At 40.3% G+C, this 24,499-nt stretch overlaps 1 protein-coding gene and 1 long non-coding RNA gene across 4 annotated transcripts in view; both read right to left on the bottom strand.

Annotated features, from left to right (window-relative positions):
- The window catches only part of cacna1g (calcium voltage-gated channel subunit alpha1 G), a 289,865-nt gene extending 281,988 nt beyond the window's left edge, over positions 1 to 7,877 (bottom strand). For all 3 annotated transcript variants that reach the window (XM_088070554.1, XM_088070553.1, XM_088070555.1), the window contains exons 1-2: positions 7,134 to 7,877; positions 6,235 to 6,551 (exon numbers count right to left, since the gene is read on the bottom strand). In XM_088070554.1, coding sequence (XP_087926680.1) covers positions 6,235 to 6,544 — 310 coding nt within the window. In that variant the 5' untranslated portion in view covers positions 6,545 to 6,551; positions 7,134 to 7,877. The remainder of the gene's footprint in view (positions 1 to 6,234; positions 6,552 to 7,133) is intronic.
- A 2,218-nt stretch (positions 7,878 to 10,095) lies between these two features.
- LOC148186374 (uncharacterized) lies at positions 10,096 to 24,011 on the bottom strand. The gene is made up of 4 exons (XR_015775040.1): positions 23,708 to 24,011; positions 16,709 to 16,801; positions 13,646 to 13,715; positions 10,096 to 10,757 (listed from the first exon to the last, which is right to left on the bottom strand). It is a non-coding gene; the product is annotated as an uncharacterized LOC148186374 (long non-coding RNA).
- Between the last annotated feature and the right edge of the window lie 488 nt (positions 24,012 to 24,499).

Below are 24,499 nucleotides of genomic sequence, written 5' to 3'. Positions count from 1 at the left end.
ACTTCATTCAAAGTTTTAGAAACAAAATAAAACTCACAAGAGCCATCCTGGTTCGTCTTTCTTCTGTTCAAGCACTGTACAAATTCTGTTTTGGTTGAAATAAACCCTTGATTCACTAAGTTGGATGTGAAGATATGCTGGCTCCATACACGTTAAAGTTGGTTAAATGGAGTCTGGTGGGTTTTGGGATAGCAAATTTAGGGCTGTTTCTGGGGGAAAAAAAGGTCTTTCCCTGCAGAGATCACTCGTAATGTTGTCAGACACTGACAGTTTATTTCTAGTGTTTGTTTTTGCCACTGAGCCTGTCAGTGGCAAAAACCACTTTCAAAAACTGTTGTTCATAATAGTCACTTAGACACAAACACGTGGGAAAATAGGGAGCAGGTTGAAAAATACAGATGTTACCCTTTAAGCCAGTCCCTTTTTTACAAACTTTCAGCAAAACATTTTCAAGCCAACTTGCTAATAGCCTGTAATCTCTAACCAATTATCCTAACTGGTCACCAACTAGTCCACAAAGTGTCTGATTGGGCTACAATGAGTCAGGGAGGCATCTGATTGGTCAGCTATCACCCAAAATTATTGTCAGATTCATTAACAACTCATCAACCCTGGCAAAGATTGAGCAACTGGTCATCAGTGGGGTTATGTGAATGTCAACAACTAGTCAGGGAGGCTTCTGATTGGCCAACAATAACTAAATCAGTGCCAGCTGACTCGTCCATTTGAAGAGCTGCACTTTACATAAAAAACCTGCTTTGAAATATCTCAGCTAGGCATATGTTAAATGATTGTGTGTGCTGCTCAAAATACACACAAAAGTACGAGCAAACACACACCAACACAGATCCGCATCCCTTGTGGCAAGCACTTTACATGCAAAATACATGCAAGTCACATCACATGCTCAGCAAGACGCATGAATCACGGGAAAAAAGCCCCCCAAAGCCCCGCTCCGACACACACACACACACACACACACACACACACACACTAAAAAGGCCTTGCATGGTTAAGTAAATGAATACTTCATCAAACATAATCTTTCAGACCATAAGCATAAGCAGAGTTCATGTCAGCCCCCCAGTGACTTTAAGCGAACATATAGATCCAGTTCAGACAGAGAAGATGAAAAATGTGTGTGTGCGTGCACAAACACACACACACACACACACACACAGTATGCATCATCTAAACTGCAGACACATGATCACACACACCTATGATAGAAGTTCAGATAGAATTTGCAATGTGGATCAAACTCGCGAACTGCGAGAAGTCTGAAATTCTTCAAGGAAGCAGGAGAGGGTGGGTTAGGGTTGGGGTGGAGGGATGGGTTAGCAGAGGAAAAGAAATATGAAAGTGAAGTTGATGGCGGGTGCAGGCCTTCTTTTTCACCTCTTAAAAAATGCTCTCTGAAATCCCACTCAGCTCTCCAACTGAGCCTCCCTTTTTATTTTATTTTATCCCTTTTGTCCCCCCACTGTTCTTTTTTCTTGCTCTTCTACTGGTTTTGGAGGCTGTCAGAGATGGCATACACACACACGCATACATACACACTCACTCTCCAGCCAACATGAGGCTTTTAACTCCAGAGGAGGAAAAAAGTGAGGGGTCCGGGGAAAAAAAGAAGCAGGCCACGAGTAGGAGGAGGGGGAGGAGGAGGAGTGAGGGGAGAACAGGCGACGGGGAGGGCAGGAGACATTTTCTGCTGATTAAGTAAGTGTTTGCTTCGGCTTCCATTATTTGACAGGCGCATCAGAGCGACGAGCAACAAATGTGAAAGTCCGCTCCGCTGAAATACAGAGTGAGAGAGCGAAACAGAAGGGGAAAAAAAAAACAAATCGGTAGCATATTTTTCGCCCCAAAATCCCTCCACTCCCTTGAGCGCTAGCAGTTTTTGTCGGCCTTCCAAGCAAGGCTATTTCGACGCAATGACAAACACCTAGCCTGGCCAGGTGTCCTCCCTCACTGTTCTGGGGCCGTGTAATCCGCTGCTTAAAATCAGTGTGTGAGCAAAGGATAGAGAGGCGCTGGACACGGTCCCAAACTCCCCTCCTCCTCCTCCGTCTTGGCACAACATCCAGCTCCAGAGAGGAGACACCTACGGGAGTCCTGTGGAAGTGTGTGTATGTGTGTGCTGCTTACACAACGCTCACTCACTCACACAAAAGCTCTCACTCTCTCTCTCTCTCTCGTGCACAGATTCTGCAGGAATCATTAGCAAAACCAGCAGAGGGAATTTCACACAGGCAATGTGCCGGGCAAAACATCACTCAGAGCGCACACCCCAGGGGTCTTCAATTAGACCCTAAATACCTCAGCGAGTATCCAGGGGTCCTAATTACTTCAGACTGCTGAAAATGGCCGCGGGCCGCCTGAGGCCGAGGGCTTACCGAGGATATGCCTGTTTAGAAAAAGATTCTGGCCCCGAGATCAGTCGGGTTTTCCTGTGTTGTTGGTCGACGGCGTCAGACAGAAGAAGCGGTCTGTGTGCATCAGAGCCGAGGCAGAGCTGGCTGCTGCTGGTGTGCTGTGGATGTATTTATAGCAGGGGAAGGAGAGACCACTGCAGGATTAATTCTCCAACAAGAAAGCAAAGAGAAACAGAGAGACAGTGGAGGAGAGGAGGGCCACAGATTGAGAGAGGAAGAGTTAAAAATATGGCAAATCTGCTCTCTAAGCATCAGCATACACACATTCAAACACAGGTGCGTGCGCGAGCGCGCGCGCACACACACACACACACACACACACACAGAGGGGACAGATCGATCTCAGTAGCGTTATAATGCATTACAGAAGCAGTGACCTTTTTCTAAATTGGTACAGATAGAGATTAAAGGGCAAATGAGAAAACACACGTCTACATACGAGCCTCACAGCCTCGGGGACGCAGGTACATATATCATCACAAATTACCCGGCGGTCCCTTCAATACCTGCAAATCCTCATTAATATTTGACAGCATTCTCTGTGAAACTTTGTCAAACAGATCTGTGGCAAACCACAGGCCTAATTTGACTTGAAAAGATCAGCCAACATGAGGAAAAAAAATTCAGGACTCAAACGCGGCCAAGACTCCAGAAATATCCAACTTCAGGGAAAACTATTGTACATTTATCAATACATGAATCCGGGCCAAACGTCTATGATGCAGATACACCCATGGGTGATGCAATGGACTTTAGGTCAGCATTTATAATGCAGGCTAGCACACACTGTGCATCCTAGCGTGTAAGCAAAAAAGGTTACATTTCATACCAGACATAACAAAACAGGTTGACACATTACGCCGGATGGAAGTTGTGAAAGACATCTCAACGAGTTTCTTGGATTCTGTGAGTGGAGACAGATGCTGCCTCACAAGGTCTCAGAGGAAATTTTATTGGATCACTGAGATCAGATCCTGGATCAGATTTTTGTGATGCATTATTGACATTGTGGATCCCATTTGACAGATTCTTTCTGCAGCTGAAACAATAAATTGATTGGCAGAAAGTTAATCAGCTACTTTACCTAATTCCATTTTATCATTTTCTGCTTTTCATTTTCTTATGTGGCAGTAAATCAATATCTTTGGGTTTTGGACTTTTGGTTGAGAGAAAACACATCACCTTGGGCTTTAGGAAGCTGGGGTGGACATTTTTTGGACATTTTAATGACGAACAATTCAACAAAATAAGTAGTTTGTAAGACCTGATGATCATCCATCATACAAAGGACAAATTATTGTACAAATTTGATAGTTATCATACAGAGAGCAACACTGTACAACTTGGGAAACATGTAAATGCACAAGCTTGATATCACACTGTGCAAATTTTCAGGCTGCTCAATAATAATGCTTCTTTTCCAAATATCCTCCATCTCTGATTTGTTTATTGCTTAGCTTCGACATCATCCGGATTATTGTATTGTACTTAAAACCTGACTGCAAGGTAACAGCCCAGCTGGCCACAGAGATCATTAGATGCTGATATTTGGTTGAACTTATGTCATGATGTTGGGTAACAAAATTCAATATCAGGACAACGTTAAATGCACACTTCAATTTGATGTAGAATATTGATGATAATGTTGATATATTATTGGTTTTAAGTTGTGCTATTAAGTTACCAAAATCCAACATCCTCCAAATGCCTCATGCCAACTTCATCTTGATGCAGAAAAACAACGTGTAGTTAGAGGGTATGGAGAATAAGAAAACATCTGCAAAACATCAGCGTTAACATCCACACAACGTGAAATTCTAACATCATATCATCAACGTGATTTTCATTCCAATCAAAATTTAAAGTCTGTCCAACCTGAGAATCAAATATCTTTCTTATTTCATACTGACATCCAGTGCCAGATGGGAGTGTAGCAATCTGTCTTCAGACATTTGACTCTTCCGCTCCAACGTAACAACAGAATACAAGCTTTAACTCAAAGAACACAGGCTGATGAAACAGGCAGAGCCATACAGGGTGAGCCGCTAACTCATAAAATTAGATTTATGAAAGCGTTGCCTTGCTTACAACAATATCATACAATATAGCAATATAGCATAATATATTGAATCGTAACCACTGTATCATGATATGTATCGTATCGCCAAATTCGTACTTTTATTTTTAAAGATTATTTTTAGGGCATGGGAAATAGAGAGGGACGGAATGCAGCAAAGAACTACAAGCTGGAATTGAACCTGGTCAGCTGCAAAGGACTCAGACTACATGGGGCTCACACTTTACCAGGTGAGCTGGAGGTCGCCCCGTATCCACAGATTCTTGCCAATACACTCACTTAGCAGCTATATAGCGGGTCAAAGTCTGAGAACTGACAGGACGTTGATCAATATAGAACAGTAAGACAAAATGACTAATTATACCAATTAAATAACCGTCCCAACCAACTCATTTAACTCACATATACAATCTTCAGTTCTTACAAATGAGGAATGTGCTGCTGAAAAGTGGGGGTCCCAGTGGGTGTGTCCCATGAGGTAAAAATGTTTGAGAATCCCTGACTTGGCTAACAGTACCAAGGATCGCCTTTGCTCCCCAAGGAGCCGCGGGGGACTCATGTGCCTCTGCTGCTAAAAAAAGTCTATTTGTAAGACCTTTAAAGATCTGACATTTGCAGACATGGAAATCAGCTGTGATCACTTGGAGACAGATGGAGAAGAAAGACGAGGAAGAAAGATGAAAGGACAACAGACGAAAATGAAGCAGGGGGGCTAAAAAAAAGCGGACAATGTTTCTTGGGGAAAAGGCTTAGTTAGCATCTCATTTAAAACGGTGACAAATGGGGGGAGTGAAGAAACAGACAAGGCTGAGGGGATGGACGGTTGGAGGAGGAGGAGGTGTAGGAGGGAGGCAGACAGGAGAGGAAGAAGCAGAGGTAATCCAAATGACATTCACACACAGCACCTACGAGAAGAAACAAAGCACCCAGGCAGCATGAGCCAAAGAAACATTCCTTCCCATCGCTCGCTCCCTCACTCACACACGTTGCCTACAGAGACATTTAGAGACAGAACCGAGTCTCCAGTTCCTCCTCTCTCTCCCCCTCCTGCTCCCCAGAGAACTGAATTAGTGCAGGTCTGTATGCTTATGAATCAATAATGCACTTCAGTGGCAGGAATGATTCAATAAAGCCTCTGTGGCTTCAAAAGACTCCACCCTTGCACCGCCGTTCAGCCACAAGGATACGCAAGTGCTCAATAAACAGACGCTCCAGGTGTGTATCAATAAACTAATTATAACGCTCAGTCCCCTCGCTGTAGGGCCCAGCCGCGTGGGGTCGATAGCTTGTCATCACTCGTTATGAATAATCGATCGGGAGCCAACAACGGCTCAGAGGAATCAGAGCATGACGTGGGAACAGCAAAGACGCGCACACGCACTGTCAGGTGATGCAGCTCCAGTGAGACCAACACACACATTTAAGATGTACACACACACTTCAGATCAGGTCATGTTGTTCATATTAGATCATGGAGCTTGTTCACTGGACTGGAAACAATAAAGTCGATCAATACCTACATACACATACATACACACACACACACACACACACACACACACACACACACACACACACACACTGACATCAGCACAAATCTATACTCTTCAGATCATTTACTAACCCTTGAGGTCAACTGGAAAAAGCTGCAGAGAGCAGGTGTTTCTTACCTGCCACAGGTGGACGCATGAGCAGACTCCTGTTTAAAACAGAAAGGATATGGGTTGCAGACCATCTTGAGACACCAGCTCCTTGGCCGGGTGGTTTGTTTCAGGTAGAAGAAGACTACCGGTGCCAGGGTGGGGTAGGGCAGGTGCTCATCGCCGCTCGCCGACACCTCCTCCCCGGTTGTAGAGATCCCGTCAGGTGCCGGGGACGCCGGCTCCACCGCCGCCTCGCCACGCTCCCCGCCTCCCGTCCCGACCCCTGACAGGTCGTTGAGCCGGATGAAAGTCCTCGGCAGAGAGGAGCGACCCTCCGAGCCCCTGGCGTCGGGGATCCCGGAGAGATTTCCCCCATCCTCGGCCATCATTCACCTCCTGCGAGCGAGACACAGATGATTAGATAAATGGGGCTGACAGCCGTTGAAACGCGTCTGCAGCAGCCAGAGCGCATTACTCAAGAAAATTAATGAGCTGATTTTTATTCCGAAATAAAATGTAACTTTGCATATTGTGAATAAAAAACTGTTGTGCATCTACTCATAATTAAATCTAAACAGTGAGGGAACAGGCAACAGTGGAGTGGTGGTGGGGTTATTTTTGGAAAATATGCGCACACCTAATCGAAAAATGATTGCGTAAAATTCTTTTAAAAGAATGAACATGACACAAAACTGGTTTTTTTCTTAGTTGTATACAGATCGAAAAAGTATATATTTGCAGTCACGGAATGACAGAATGATAACGGAGCTCCTGGTGAGCCTCCGAAAATTCAAGAGGCTCGCATTCCTTTTCATCAACAATGCCAAAATCTCTCTCACACATCAGCAACAATACCCTCCGACTGCTCCAAAAAAAAACTTCATCAGTAAGATATCAACAACACTTTCATTTGCAAGTGATTTGCAGCAATTCTTTTTCTAAACGAGTGCAGTAGCATCATTGTGCTCGATTTATTACCTGTAATGGACTCGGTAGATGTGCCCAAAGCGCGCTCAGTCATCGCATGATCAGTTTTTGTCGTGGCTATTAAGTCCACACCAGCCTGAAGAAAAAAGAACCCGATAGGAGAGACGCAGAGGGAAGAGATAAGGAGGACAGGAGCAAAGCGGGGAGAGGGGAGTAGGAGAGGGTCTTGTGGGGTTTTGGTGCGTCTGGTATAGTTTCCAGGTGGTGCGCTGCTGCTGCGCGGGTCCGTCTCAGCAGACACGGTGCGCCCAGGCCCCCGTCTCCGGTGTCCAAGCCTCTCTAGGGGCCTCAGTAACACTTCAGAACCATCCCGTTAGAATTAAAAAAAAAATAACCGCGAGATTTGCGTCTACTTTTGCAGCTTCAGGATATAAACGCCGCGCACAAACTTCTTTCCTCCTCCACAGAGCTGATGAACAAACCCAAAACGAAAATTTAAAATCTATTTGTTTCCCCGCGTTTTCCTCCGCTGCTTTCCCCTTTCAAATTTAACGATCCAGTACTTTTCGTTGCATCCACAGGCGGTTTTCAGCGCATATCCCGCATCAGTGTTTTAAAAGATCCATGGAGATGCTGCTGCACATCCTGCCGCTCAGAGACAAAACGGGCGTCAAACAGGCAACCTTTGATATTTTCTAAATATCACAAACACCGCCTCTCTCCATTGTAGCGCACACGAACGGCCGGGCGCTCCTGCTCTCACTCTTGTCTCCTCCAGACTGTATTCGGTCGGTTCCGTCCATCAGCAAAGCTCACACAGCTGGATGGGGGATCCTAACTTCTCACTCCCCGCCCAACGGAGCGCACTCTCTGCGCCAATCAGAGCGCAGCCTGACTTGAGGTTCCCTCCTGATTGGCTGATGTAGAAGTCGATCACACTTGTTCAGCCGGGAGGAGAGGGGGGAACAGCTGGAATCTTATTGTCAACTATCAGCCAATGAGAAGCGAGGGAGCGATGGCATTTAGCAGCACTGCTTTGTGATTGGTGCGGAGCTATATTATGGGGGATTTTTGAGGGGGGACAATTGCCATATGGTATAATGTGACTCCAACTGACTGAATATATGAAGATCTGCAAATATATCCAAGTTAAGCCACAGACACCAAACATGATCACTCTTTAAAAAAAGAAAAGAAAAAAAAGTTTTCCATGGCCGTAATCACCACTTTCGCATTGGGGGGGACCATGACCCAACCCTCCGGGGGGGGGGTCTAGGGAAAATTCCCCCAGAAGACATTTTTAAAAACTTAGCAACTAAACAGACCATTTTAAGACTTTCTGAAACCAAAATCTTAGATCGGGGTTCACAAAGGTTTGATGAATTAATGCCATTCTACGGAGCCAGCATTGTTACTGAGGGTAATACAGGGAAGAGAAACTCACTATATTATTTTTAATGACTTTTTTTAAATGAGATATTAGACTACTAAAATTTTTATGTCCTTTTATGACATTTAAAACTGTAAAAAAAAGACCTTTTTGTTTTAACTTCAAAAAGTTATTGTCTTGGCTGCCTTAAAATTCCGAGTGGACTGAATTTAAGGAGACAAGTTGGGGTTATTGAGCAATGATTCAGCTTTTCTTCTCATATTCAGTCAACTTAAAATTTTAAGGCAGCCTGTACACTACCTTTTTTAAGTTAAAAAAAAGTTTCTTTTTCCAGTAATTTACAAAAACTATAATAGCCAACAGTGTTATAGCCTACATAATACTACTTATGTTGTAGTACTTTTGAATATATTAAAAAGTGTAATAAAATAGGGGGGGGGGGCATCACATATTATAATTACTAGGGGTTAAAATCACCAGAGGCCCCACGATCCGATATTATAATGATACTTAGAATATTTTACAGTATTATTGCGATTATTGAGATTTTAAATGTTAAGTTTTGTGAAATGCTGTGTATTGTAATTACAAATATTGCAATATATTGCAATTTATTACCTTTCTTTACGTAAAAATTATGTCACATCTTATGTCCCCAAAGGGAAACTTTATCAACATCTATCTAATCTAATAAGATCAAATTTGGCTGTTCATCTCACTTTAATAATTTTTATTGACACAAAATGCGGTCGCAAAAAGGAACTGATTTTAATGTTTTAGTGGGATTCAAAAGTTTAATTTGGATTTGCGATACTAATAATTCATATTATTACAAAAATCAATACTTGTCATCCATGTATCAATATAATATTGCCAAGCAAAATATTGCAACACTCTAACCACTAACGAGATACAACTACTAATGAATTCATCAGTCATAAATTGCCTTATTATGCTAAATCTCTGGTAGGTCAAATTAAATGATGTACTTTTACTATCCCACAGTGTGCAGAGGGGCCCCCCAGACTTGCTCCCAGGAGGCCCCCTCAAGGGCCCACCTGGGAGCACCTTTCCCATACCATCCAATTAGCAGAGAATGCACAGTTAGTATTGGCCATCAGTCATTAGATATTCAACAAAAGTAAGAGGAAAAAAAGAATCTCATCATTGTAGGAAAAAATGAGATGTTATATTAAGAGGAATGTGGCTTTTTGTTGTTTAGGTTGCCAGATTTGGGGACCCCAGGGCCTGGAGGAGTGCTCTGGCATGTATTCTGGTGGCCACTAGGGGAAGACGTTTCCCCAGGCTTCTCTGCCTCACACACACTCTCAAACACACACACACACACACACACACACACACACACACACACACACACACACACACACACACACAATACCTACAGCTGGTTTAGGGAACACAGCCTGAGGCAGAGCACTTCATTGTAGTTTTTAAGTGACACAGTGTGTCTGAATTACAATGCTGTCCCCTGTTACACCTCTATCTTTGGGATTTTTAAGGCTTCTACAAGCCTGGCACAAACACACACATCCTTACGGTCCCAACACATAACTCACTACATAGCAGCACCATGCTTTATTTTCATTACAGTGTATGATCATTGATTTCAGAGCAGGAGCAAATCAATGAGGGGGACCAATTTCTTTTTCATAGCATCTGTCGCAGCTTGCGCTTATGTGCAGCTTCAGATATTAATCACCAGGGCTGTTTACACACAGCAGCACATTGCGAGAGACTCAGAATCACACGTGCACACATGACCTGGAAAAAAGAAAAAAAAAACACCTGCGTGTGCACACAGGAGGAGGAGACAAAGGGAGAAAAAGTGAGAGCGCGACTCTTTACTACATGTCAATACACCTTGTTTGGACTGATTACTTAATTGTGTACTATCGCAACAGAATATCCATTAAAATGTATTGATTCAGCACTGCTTGTACCTATTAGGCAGGACTGAGGCGCTGTTCTGAATACATAAGAGAGAAAGTAGAACACAATTAAGACCCGCTTCTGAGTAAAGCACACCAAAAAGTACAAATACAACATTCATTAATAATAAGCAATACAATTAAGCATCTATTATTCATAAAATGGAATAAGGCATTGGCAATCCAACACTGAGTGCCCATGAACACTTCCCAAGGCGAGCGTTTATGAGTTGTTGATGAATGATGTTTGCCAGTGCTGGCCAGTTCGAGCTAAGACCCCGATTTATCAGAGTGAGTGATCTCGGCTCCTGGGAGGGAACTTCTCTCGTGGCTACTCTGCAGGCATCCAGACCAGAAGCACTGTTTGTACAGACAGACACGCAGCTCATACGTTACTGCTCACCCTCAGCAGACTGCCATGACAGGCCTTGCTGAGAGAGAAAACCTGAGACAAAGGAGGTTACAAAAGAACAGGTGACTTCAGCCTACAGGAGGCTCCGATCTATACAACATTATGGAGACTTCTGATCCATTGAGGAATGAGTGTGCCTGAGTGCAGATGGACGTAGAGAGCCAAACTGCCACACAACGAGATCATTGACAGTCCCCTGAGGATGATCTCTTATGATATGGACCTTTTGTCTTCCCACCAACAGGTCAAATGTTCTCCTTGACCAATACCCTGCTCCCCTAAAAGGTATTTCAAAAACTAATGGCTAATCATCCCTGAAATGTCAAATGCTAATGGTTCCCACAGGATGTATCCAAATCTTTATAGTGAACTTTCAACCTATTCCCTCAGCACCGTCATCTGCCAAAATATTAACTTGTACACTAGAATAGGAACAGGGTACAATGCTCTCTGAAACCTAAACGACAGATCAATTTTGACTAACTTCCAAAACGACTTATATGACTGGTCCTAAAGCTACATATATTACATTCCTTAATATCATGAAATGGTTGCAGCTCTGCTCTAAATCTACCTGGTTAGGTTTAAGAAAAACTCAGTGCTTTGTAGCTGCCCCATGAAAGTTGACTGAGATTGCTTCAAGTTGAGCGATCGTTAAAGCTATTAGCTTTGTCACAGTTAATGTCCCAATAGACACGTTCAAACTTGAAAGCTTTATATGGAATAAAAATAAATCTTTGAATATCCGTATTGAACAGTGTAACCTGATTTGACTGACATTATTTAGCCCTAGTGGTTTGGCATTAAATAAGTACTTTGTCACTAATATAAAGTGACATATGTCACTCGACATACAACACACCTCATATGTCTCTGTTAAAGCATGCGACACATGCTAGCATGTTAGTCTATATTGTTGTAAAACCAAGTTAACGTTGACTTTGGGACGTGAACACTGGTTTCCTGGGTAAAAGTCCAGTGATTGTTTGACCCACCTCCACTCCTGCCAGCCCTATCAGAGATATTTTTACAATATTAAGCTGACTTTTTTTTTTTTCCTACATGTCACTTCCTCCATTACTACTGAAATATTTACTACCACTACAGGGTGCCTCCTTACAATAAAGTATGGGTCATAATAAGCTGCTGCTTGTATATGTAGTTGGAGCTAGCTGACTGTACCATATGTAAATGTCATGTTACAATTATTCTGGCAAACACAATTGTGATTTGCAATCCACATTATCATCCAAATATGTTTAACACCTGCATAAAAGACACTAAAACACACTGGAATCACTTTGATTTGTTATTCAATCTTGATCGCCCGCTAGTGTGTGACTGCAGTACAGGTCCTCAGGCCCGCCCCTCCACTCAAAGTACACGCCGAATAAATTTTTCCCAAAGACGGTTTCTTTCACTGAAAGTAGTTCTCGTCTCCCTGATGTTTGTTCAAGTGATCATTTTTATGATAAGTTCAGTTTCAACGAGATATAAAATTAGACAAAAAGGGGCTTTTCCGTCTTGATTGACAGCTGTGCCAATTTGTGCACTGGCATTTAATGGAGCTGCTCACAATTGGCCAGACAGGTGTTTTGGCAGGAACTCCCCCCATCGCAGAAGATGGCAACGCCTGTATCCCGGATACTTTAATCTGACTTCAGCATAGCAAGGGTAAGTGGGGTGTATCGTCCATCTTTATATCCAGTCTATGGTTGCACACCAAACTTCATCCTAGTTTTTGCTTGGCCCAGCAAAATCCATCGTGGTGCAGCACAAGCCATTAAAAATATGGGTTTTTAGAGTACTGTGGGGTCGTTGTTACATTGTGCCTGAAGGGGCATTTAGGATTTTGAAATGACTGTAAAGACGCAGGCTCTTCCATACAGGATTTCAAAATAAATCAGGAAATCAATATAGGACTGTAGGTGAGGACTAGCCATCAATACCACTGTCATGATACTGGAATTTCAAGTTCGATATAATACTTAAAAAAATACTAATATTCAGTACCATTTTTGATACCACAGGGAAAATTGACGTATTGATGTATACCATTTAGGCTTTAATGTGGCAACAATGACTTTCTGTTTCTTGGTTAGTGGCAGAGAATGGCATGATAAAAGTAGTAAATATTAACAAGGAGAGAGCGAGGAAGTGCATACTCCTGAGGATTAAAACCATATCAAATATTCAGAATCAATATGTGTTGATAAATTGCTACTTTTCACAACATTAGAACAGACATTGATCGTTCTCATGGGAGAAATTCTGCTAACTTGGTACCTCCCTGACACCTGGGACAATCTTCAGAAAAGATCAAAACTCAAATTAAACTCTTCATATCCAAAACTTTATATGACAGTGGCATTAATCCTTAAGCCATACTTTCTTTAGCAGGCAGCTGAGCGGAGAAAGAAAACCTGCATTACTGTCAACAAATGACACTGAATCCCAACCAGCCCTAGAATCTCTGCTCTCCGCACAGATGGGGTTATATCTGCAGTGCAAAATAGCTGGACAGTTTTTTTCATAACCATAAATTGAGAGCTATTTGAATTATCTGACATCTGATAATCACTAATTATCATGCACTGGCCCGTGTAGGTGTACCACTGTGTGTGAGATTGCACTCTATCCACGATATTGAACCCTCATTAGTCCTCCCCCTACAGGATCTAGAAATGAGGATTGTCCAGAAGAGCAATTGCTATATTGATCATGTAGTCATCCTATCTCTCCTTGCTCCAATATCGTTCTTACAGTTCATCTACACTACAGGACAGGAGGTTGTCCAATCACATCACTTTACCTCTGTTGTACACAGGCCCAGAGTTCCTTTAGCAGCCTCGCACCCGAAAAAGGAGTACATTCTCTTCATCCTGTCACACAGGGACATTAAAAACAAATGATTACTGTTGTTTTTGTTGTTGTTGTTGTGAAGAGAACGAGCAGCAATAACCTAGCGATGCACAGCAGGTCACAATCCATTAAAAAGGAATTTGAAGCAGACATCTACTTCTTTTTATGCAGTGAAGTAGATACAAACGCTTTGGTCATGTTTAATATCACACAAACAATAATGTTCTGTCATGCTTAACTATTGCAACATGCTTTTTCCATTTGAATTTGGGATTCGTGAGATCAATATCAGTTTTGGGGAATCAATGACAAAATAATCAGAATGTTTTGTTTAAACTCTCAAAGGTTCCACAGGCAATTTAATGGTTGTTTTTCAGCATGTTTAGCCTTTGTAGCCTCTCTTTAACTAGGATGTACATTATTTAAGACTGAACTAAAAGAACACAAATATTATTTGTGTTTCTCTTTCATCAGCAGAGCCTTGTCACCACTGATATTAACAAATGTATTGTCGTAAAGGCAAACGCACCATTTTACATGCTGTTTTTAGCCATGAGATATCTGGTGAGTACACTTCCATAAGCAGGGGAATATTTCAACAAACCAAAAGGGAAATAAGGACAAAAACAGTTCAATTGAACTGACAGAATGTTGAACTAGGTCACGCTGGTTCCTTTTAATCAATAAAATAAGCTGAAGTTGAATATGATCTCTGTGGTCGCTGTGAAATCCAGGAAGTTGTTATTCACATATGCTGTTTAACTTTGTGGTATTCATTCTCGGGACAGGCAGCCCACTCCTATATTCAGAGCCAGCAAACCTGCACTCATTTAGAGCTAGCAAATGATAATATTTTGATTTAGGACATTAAAGGCCATGGAAACTCAGTTTGCAATCATAAATGTTTTTTTTTAATATTATGCAAGCAACAATCAAAGCTAAGCATCAAAAACATCCTTAGTTATTCTTTGACAGTTTAACACTTAAAAACTTAGCAGATCTGCTTTAACAAAACTGCAGGGGTGTGGCTTGATCAGAACTTACTGGCAGTGCTGGCAACACATAGCCTGGGTATCAGACCAATCTGTGAGCTCATGTTTTATTTACTCTGGCAGATGTGTCTGGTCCCATTTCAGTTAAAACAGATCTCCCATAGACCTGGTCCACTTCAGGCCAATCACAACCATTTATGCCTATGACACGATAACTAACAACTTTGTGCTTTACGCAAAATACGAAATGACATCATTTTGGGTTTGTGCACCCTCATGCCAGGGACACTTCGTTGAGCATAAACCTTGCTGAGGCATTTTTGAAAACAACCGAGATGGCAGCAGCTGATGTGGAACTATCTGTCAAAGTACTATTTTCAAATTTTGATGGCTAAATTCCAACAATGTTTACGTACATATTGATACTGCATCTCATCACAGATCATCCCTGCATGCTTTAGTGAGTCTGTTTACATTTGTCCGTCGCTGCTCTGATTGGTTGTAGGTCTATCGAATTCTGTCCCAGGGTTATTTTGGAGGAATGGGATTGGTGATAGTTGCCGGGTCCCTTCTTTCATCTGAAGTTGTCACACATCTAAAAATAAATACGACCTGGCGTTGTGCTAATCACATCTGCAGTCAGAAACATGCACCTGTTATTAAAGTTTTTGGAACAGGTTCAATTTTCTGTGTTTTTCGCAGCCTTTGGAGAGTTGTTTAACTAAGAATCAGTGGGACACATTTGCAACAAAACAAAGAAATGGGGTTCATAGCTCAGATAGCTTACTTTTAACAGGTGAGACAGAAATATTCAGGTGAGGAGGAGGAGGATGAGGACCGCAAACAGAGAAAGTGAACTTGTGGACACAGAGAGAAGGACACCTTAGTCCCTTCATGCAGCTGCGGTACCAAATGTAAGACACAGGGAGACAGTAGTAACAGCCAAGGAGGTAACTCTAGTGGAGAGAAGCAAGGGAGTAAATGGGACTTTACATTTTGTCTCGTATTGCAAATTTTACCCAACAAATACAATGATAAAAGACTTAGTGTGCAAGATTTCTGTGTGTAACTTTTTTTTTCGGATGACAGATTATAAAAACGCATCAAAAAAATGCATATATATATGTGGCCAAATGTGGCCAGTGAATATGTCTTTATGATCTCATCAAAATTTTATTGGGATACCGGACACTTCAAATAACAAGTTTAAGTGGGACTTCAAATAAGTGTAGTTAAACATACACTGTGACACATTATGTAGAAAATGCAGAGTTGCAAATTGAAGCACTTTCCTTAGTCACTTGCTGGTAAAATTAACTATCGATTTATCGTCATTTGAACAAAACCATTAAAACATTGCTTATTTCAAACAATAAAAAAAGTGTTCTTTCCTCAATCAAACCTCACAGCTACATATTGCATGTACTCTGATAGCATTGCATAGCCTATCAATTGATCGATTAAATTTCACGTTTGATTAAAGACTGATTAATCCATCTTTGATTAATTGTTATCATCCCAAATTTAAAGCCATTCTAATTATATATTAAAAATGATGTTATAGAAAAAAAATATATAAATATATACACATATATTTTCAAACTTATACATGTATTTTTTTCTGCACTTATTTCAGGTTAATTTTTTGGGGGCGGTTTGTAACCTTTTACTTATTTCTTTCTTTTTTTGGGCCATGTGTTATTAGGATGCTCATTGCCTTTTCCCCATGCTGTTGAAAGATATCAAACCAATTTTTGAGGTTTCAAAGCATAGTGCATATACTATGTAAGAAATGCATAGCCTATCGATTGATCGAATAAATTTCACATGCTGAATTAACTTCTTAACGACTGATTAGTCGATCTGCAAACAATTGTTATCATCTCTAGTGCAGTGTCAAAATTGATAATGATAATGTGGAGAATGTAACCTCGGAAGTATCATTGCGTCTCAGAGATATGGCTGGACTGTGGTCTGACTGCCCCTCAGTAACAGTTGATACACACCAAACCCACACTCACATGATTGGATGAAGCTGCTGGACAGGACAGGACCGGGCTGGCAACCAGTCGAGGAGGTGATTGCCTCTGTAGTCTCACTTTTCTATTTATCTGCTGAACGATAAATAAAAGAAAATGAGCGTGTCAGTTTATTTTAGCCCACATGCAATCCAAAATAATACAGTAATACAATGCACTCCGTGTGACTCATGTGGTGTGTCCGCGTGTGTGTGGGCGTGTTATGGGAGCCCGAAGAGGGTCAACAACAATATCAGTCATTTATAAACAAAAAATCACTTCTAATTGAAAAATGTTAAACAGAAGACTCCAGACTATACAAAGCTGCGACTCTGAAGCTTTTCCATTCCTGCTTGCCCACCTAAAAATCACACGTGATTTCAGTGATACTGATTCACATGTTGGTAACCTTGGTTACGGAGCAGAGCAGCTCGGAGAGGAACATTTTCAACACTTCATAAATTATACGCCTGTAATGACATGGAGGGGGAAAAAGAAGGAGGAGAAGAGAATGATGAAGAATAACAAGAGAGAAAGAGGGAAAATAAAGAGGAAGAGAAGGAGCAGAGAAACAAGGGGAACCACGAGAGGAGAAAAGGAGTAGGTATCCAACCTATAAGCAAAGAGAAAGGAAAGGAAAAAGCAGTTGGAGGAAAAGGCATCAGGAGAAAAAAATAAGTCACAGAAAGAGAAACCTTTGAATTTGGACTTTTTGGATATAAAATGTCATCACTTCATTATTTATCCTACTAGACATTTGTGTGAATTAGCATATGAATTCCTGAGTTATGGCCAAAAACATTTTTTTAGGTCACAGTGGTCACATAGTCCTTGACCTATGACTGCCAATTTCTAATCAGTTCAGTTGCAAGTCAAAGTGAACATTTGTGCCAAATTTAAAGAAATTCCCTCAAGGCCCTCTTACAATATCCTGTTTATGAAAGCACATGGACACAAGGTCACTGTGACCTTGACCTTTGACTGCTAAATTCAAATAAGTTCTTTCTTGACTCAAAGTGGATGTGCGTGCCAAATTCAATAAAATTCCCTCAAGGTGTACTTGAGATATCGCATTCACAAGTAAAAGACAGATGCAAGGTCACAGTGACCTCAACCTTTAAAACTCGACTACCAAAATCTAATCCATTCATCCTTGAGTCCAAGTGGATGTTTTTGCAGAATTTAAAAAAATAAAAAATCTCTCCAGGCCTACTTGAGATAACATGTTAACATAAATGAGACAGACAATGTTACAGTGACCTTGACCTTTGACCACCAAAAAACATTTTGGCCAAATTTGAGGAATTTCCCTCAAGGCATTCTTGAGATATCACGTTCACAAGAATGGGACGGACGGACAGACAACCCAAAAAACACAGTGCCTAAGGCCACGGCTATCACCAGCAGAGGCATAAAAAGGGTGCAAGAAAGGATATTAGTGTAAGACAGAGAAGCAGAGAGAAGTACATGGAGGACCAGGAGGAGGAGAACAGAGTAGAGGAAATTTAAGAAGAAGCAGCAGTCAAATAAGAAGTACTTTGGCGACGCTGTGCCGTGATGACTAATAGATAGGTGCTGAGATGGGAAATCCACACCCTACTTTTGTTTTCTCTTTGATTCCCTCCCCTTCTCTGTGCCTAATTAAGACTGCAATTTTTTTCACAAATGTAAATTGATAACAAGAAGTTACTTTTGCTTCATGACAAAACAGACACAAAACTAAGGAAAAAGTTGAGACGACCGAGAGGGAGCAGCAGAAGGGGCCCTCAGCACTTCCCTCTTTGCCTCTGTCTTTCATCTTTTTCCTCTTTGAGCGCCCTCCAGCTCTGTCAGTGTCGGCTCACACAGAGCTCCGCACTCCCACTGGGGGTCTTAGCACGTCAACCCAGGACGAGCTGCTGTCTCTGGGGTGAGGCACAGCTTCGTTGGGCCCCGCTCTGGAGACTGTGCTACTGATAGCTAAGGGCACAGAAGGTTTTGAAAGGGTGTATTGAGACAGTCCCCCTCAAGTGTGAAAAACTACACCAAAACTACCAGAGAGTGTAAATTAAAGTTTGGGGGGGATTGTATTAGGGTGTGTGTTTATCTGTTGATTTGTTTGTAAATTTGTCTGGTTTTGTGTGTGTATCATGCCTATGCAAATTAAATTGTATGTCGGAATGTTGTGGATATATTGTAATCAGTGTTTACATGCACACTACCGAATACTGGGTCATTTTTTGTATAATTCCTTATTAATAATATCACTGCGTACATGAGTAAACAGTATATTTCTTTGGGGATTATGTATATAATATTCTAGAAATGGAAAATGTGTCCAGGTTACCCAACTACAATGTTTTGGGTTCCTATAGTTGCTCTAAAATATTAATATAATTAATTATTAATATAATTTGCAAATAGTTTGCATCGTGTATAGTACATAAACAAAGTCACAATGGAAAATTCAGCACTGGCATGTATACAGTTATTAACACACTAATCCAAGCAGCTTTTATGCCCAGGAAACTAAAGTAAACTATAAACACACTGCGGGTTGACAGATTATTGGCCTGGCCAATTATTGGGGCCAATATTTGGCATTTTGCTGATTATCTGTATCAGCTTTTTTTTTTTTTTTTTTGATTAAAAAGTGCAAAGGAAGTGTCAGCATGGGAGGAACTTTACTTTGTAAGATCTCAGGGCGCTATTTTTATTTATACATTTTATATTTTCACATTATAAATTTGAAAAAAAAAAGATTTTCATTTTTATTGTAAATAAATATTGGTTCCAAATATTGGTCATCTGTCTCATTAACTACTACTAATGAGCATCTGCCTTGAATAACCAATATCTGTCAACCCCAAGTTTGCACATGTAAAATCTTTGATTAGAAGATTACGTTACGCAATAAAAAAAACCATTCCTGTCCTCATCCGACCGGCTGCCAACTGCAATCACAGTGCTCATGTCAACCATTCAGCCTGATAATCACAGTTTGACTATGTGGGTTAAAAGCTGACTGTGCCTATTCACACAGGAAAAGGAAAAGCGATCACGACAATCAATCACACCCACAGGGCAAACCTATTGATGGACAGACTAACCCTGAACACACAATCAAAACACACACACACACACACACACACACACACACACACACACACACACACACACACACACACACACACACACACACATACAGACACGCACTCATGCTGAGCAACTCATTTTTTTGCGGAATACTGTCTTGGGAAAAAATGACCTTTTGACATTTTTGTCTCCTTTGTGTCAGTCACACAGTTAGTGTTCAAACTTTTATATCTTGGACAACTTTCTGACATCTGATTTGCTAGTTTTGTCAAGACATCTCTCCTGTTTGGATTTCTTCATAAGTGGGACAGTCCTAATAAGGTGGCCTGACACTCTGAGTGTGTGTTCGTTCTAAACCTCTGACCTCAAAAATGATCTACAGCTGCTACCTGCCAATGGCATCTGACAAGCAGTCTGTTGACCTGCCTATTCACACACGCCCACACATTTATACACACAGACACAAATTAACAAAAGCACATTCAGACACACAGATACACACAACAGACAGAGGAATACATCCAAGTACAGTAGATGCCAATTCAGACCCTAAAAAATTGGCACAGTATATACAGAATCTCTTTGAGGCACAAAAGCATAAAGAACAAACAGAAAACACACTCCTTGATCATGTGAAAACACTTTCCCTGCTCCACCTCAGACTCAGAAGCAGGCCAATTCCTCTTTGTCATGAGAGGAAAACAGATGAAGGTGTTTACATTGCACACATGATTGAAAAGCCTCTCAGCGGCCTTCCCCATAGTGCAAAATTTGACCGAGCGTTTGTGTTTCCATCCTGCACGTCACAAAAAAAGCATGCAGCCTTTTGAATGTATATATGTTACCCAGCAAAGATTAAATTAAAGACCGGGGCGCTCACATTTGTCTCAAGCTGTTTCCCCCAACTGAAATGAGCGACTGAAAGGGAGATCAATATTTCCATTTGCGTGATGGCAAGAGTGGGTGTTTTGAATTATTTCAATGATGGAAAAATGTAGGAGTTAGAGGGAGGAGAGTGTGTGAGAGAGAAGACAGAAAGAAAATCAAAAGACAGCAGGGAAAGACGTCTTGGATTGCACAGCATCCCTGGTGTCAATGCACATGATTACATCTCTGAGTAAGTTCCATATGTCTACACTATTATAATTTACCAGCTCCCTCTTATAGCAACGCTATAATGCCTACATCCCCCATGTCTCTCTACTCCCCATTCCCCACTTTAATTTACTGGCTACTTAGGAAGGAAACTATGAACTCAAGACAATATCTTTATGTAACTTCCAACTATTTTAACTTAAACAGCACATCTGAAATTGCATAGGTCACAAATTAGGAAGACAGAATATGAATACATTAATTGAAAAACATTACCAAATGTGGATGCTTTCATACACAGCATAAGAAGTCACTGACTGCTTTGTATGGAGGACAAAAAATGATGGATTTATGTATGAATGAATGGATGGATGAATGAATAAATGAAAAATTTAAAAATAACTGATCAATTTTAAAACAATAAGATAAATAGTTAAAGGCATATATAAAAAATGCATTAATAAATAAATAAAGATAAACTTTAAACAGGATGTTAGAAAAAATAATATTTTCAATTTATGACTTATCATTATGTCTTATCATTTTTCTGCAACTACATATATTTATTTCTGTATTTCTGTGACTGAATCTTAATGAGGTAGGAGTAACCTGTGTTTGAAGGATTGGTAAACTAAATAAATAAAGGAGTTAATAAATAAATATTGAAATAAATAAATGAAATTACGAATAAATACATGTATACATAAATACAGGGATAAATAAAAAATAAACAAATTGGAATTAATAAATAAGAATTATTGAAATAAATACATAATAGATACAGAAAAAATGTATAATTAAACCGAATGAATACCGAATTAAACAAAGTAATCTTTATTTCATGTCTTTTTTTCTTGCAACTACATTTACTTATTTCTATATTTCTATCTCTGTATCTCAGTGAGGTGCAGGTATTTACCTCTGTCAAAAGCAGGATTGGTCAATTAGGCAAGCCAGATGAAAAGTATCATTTTCAATCTATAATATCGGCACAGAAATAAATAAGTTAATTAATGTAGGTGAACAAAAAATGTAGAAAATCAATATAATATATTTATGTATGTTATATTTAATTATTAACTCATATTTAATTTAGTTTATTTTATTATTTATTTATACTTTTATTTCCCTTTTATTACAGCAGTCTTTTTGTTCATTTCCATATTTATCCTTGTATTTATTTATACTTTTATTCATACTTTATTGATACTCAAGTCATTTTTCTTACTCAAGGATTTGATGCATATGTGAATTGTATGAATCATATCCTATGGCCCTCACAGTCACCAGATCTGAACTCAATAGTTTTTGGAGTACTTCTGAGATAAACAATAAATGTTTACACTGCAGGGTTTAGGCTACATGTTACAGAGTAAAAATTTCACCTCTAAAATTTGGACCAACTTTTAACCTTACTTTAAAAATAGCTTCCTTCAGCTAATACAGATAAAACTGGAACACAAAATACAAATGCACATTCGAATTCACCATTTAGCTAAATAACCTGACCATTGCTGACCTGCAACAATAGACCTTTTTCACAGCAGATATTTTGACATGTCATAGAAGGAAGAGTGTGTATGCTGGTGAATTAGAATCATTCTAAACTGGCAGGCTCCTGCCGCTGTCTGCAATCAGCTGACTTCCACGCCCCCATTTATCTATACAAGGAAATAAGTTTGCCCTGAGGTGTATCATGGAGAAAGCAACGAAGCGCACACATGAAGGCCACATTCACCAGTGTCGGACAGTCAGAGAGCTTCTTTGAATGTAGCGGCAGTGAGAAACAGCTGATCAGCGGTTCGTCACTTCCAAACATATCATCAGGTAAATCAGATAAATCCGAAATTCCTATGCCCTGTTAATGATAATAATAATAATAATAATAATAATAATAATAATAATAACAATAATAATAACAACAACAATAATAATAACAACAATAATAATAATCATAATAATAATAATAATAATAATAATAATAATAATAATAATAATAATTTCACGTCACGAATATTGGTGAGAGTGGCCATTATTACAGGAAAATTTAAGTCTCATGTACTCCAATGTAAACTAAGGCTGAGACACTTGATTTTTTATTGTGGAATATTTTAATTCTGACAATAATTGCAGAGGATGAAATACATGCCTTTATATGTAATTTAGTAAATTGGTTTTAGATATTGTTGTCTATTAAAGCCTTTTAATGAATGTGGTTTTAATATGCTCTGTATTCAATTAAAAGGTGTTTGTTTATATTTTCTAAGACAGCCGTACGTTCATCATTTGTGCGTAGGCATGGTCCAGTACAGTTCTAAATTTGTTCTCAGAGTACAAAAATATTCACGTCAAACAAAATTGATGAATTACAGGTTTGTGCGTAAAACGTGAGTAAGCAAGCACAGTTAAACCGTACCCACGGGTTGTGAATGAGGCCCAATGGAACTAAGCCATTGTTTATGTCATCAGTTGCACCTGATGTTTGCTATTAAAAAGATCCATAATTAAACAAGGTTACGACAGTTTAGCATAAGCAGCCAGCTTATTATATCTACAATTTCCCTTTGAAGTGTGACATTTTCCCCAGTTTCGATGCTTGTGCTTACTAAACACCAAACCAGACTTTAAACAGTCTTACAGTTACATGTGCAAGCTTAGCTAAATCAAGTTGATGCTAAAAAGCTATGCTAGCCTCTTTGATAAGCTTTTCAGTTAGCAGAGGTACTTGGCTTTGCTAACTTCAAAGTCAACCAGCCATTGAATTTTCATGTTTGTCAGTTTAAGAAAACACATTAGGCTACTTATTCTGTGTGAAAAATGATATTTACTTACCATTTAGCCGGCTATCTCCCCCCAGTGCAGACCACACTGAGACACCTGAGACCATCCAATGTACAGGTTCAACCAGCAGGGGCCACCCATCCTCTTGTGTTGCCAGATTGATAATATTAAACTGTTGTACCAGAGGCTCAAAATGATCGTTTTTTGAGAAAAAATATCGTAGGCACAGTCACGTGAACGAATGGGTTAAATGTAAAAGTTTAGTAAACAGGTATTTAAACGACTTTCTGACATATCTACACTATCTTAGAGAAAAGCTTTTTCTCGGTGTATGGCGCTGCCGCCGAGTGTTTACGCCAACAAACGACGCACGCCGCGCGTGCTCGACGAACGTGACCCGAACGTGGCCTACACCAAACATGATTGGATGTAAGGTGGTCATGTGAAAGGTGACGCAGATGTGAGAGAGAGGAAGAATAAGAAGAGTAAGAATGACACGGAATGACACCTAAACCAGGACCTAAACCCTAAATTAAATGCCTATTGTAACTGTCACGATGCTGAAATTATCGTACATCACGGCACTTTTGGAATTATTGATCCTACATTGTACACAGGGCAAAATTACACCTGGCAATGCTCTGCCACCTGGTCTTGTTTCCTCTTAAAGGGACAGTACACATTTTTTTAAAGTGGGGCTGTATGGGATACTTATCCATAGTCAGCGCATTACGTGCCATACATGTAAACTGACACATCTCCACATTGGATTCGCAGGCTGGAGTCTGACACGGGAGCTAAGAAATGTATTTCTGTGAATGGGGGTCAGCAACAAAATATATT

This window comes from Plectropomus leopardus, chromosome 19 (assembly GCF_026936395.1).
Source record: "Plectropomus leopardus strain MGB_pleo_1.0 chromosome 19, ASM2693639v1, whole genome shotgun sequence".
NCBI lineage: Eukaryota > Metazoa > Chordata > Actinopteri > Perciformes > Serranidae > Plectropomus > Plectropomus leopardus.
This window is presented reverse-complemented; position numbering and strand designations above follow the sequence as displayed.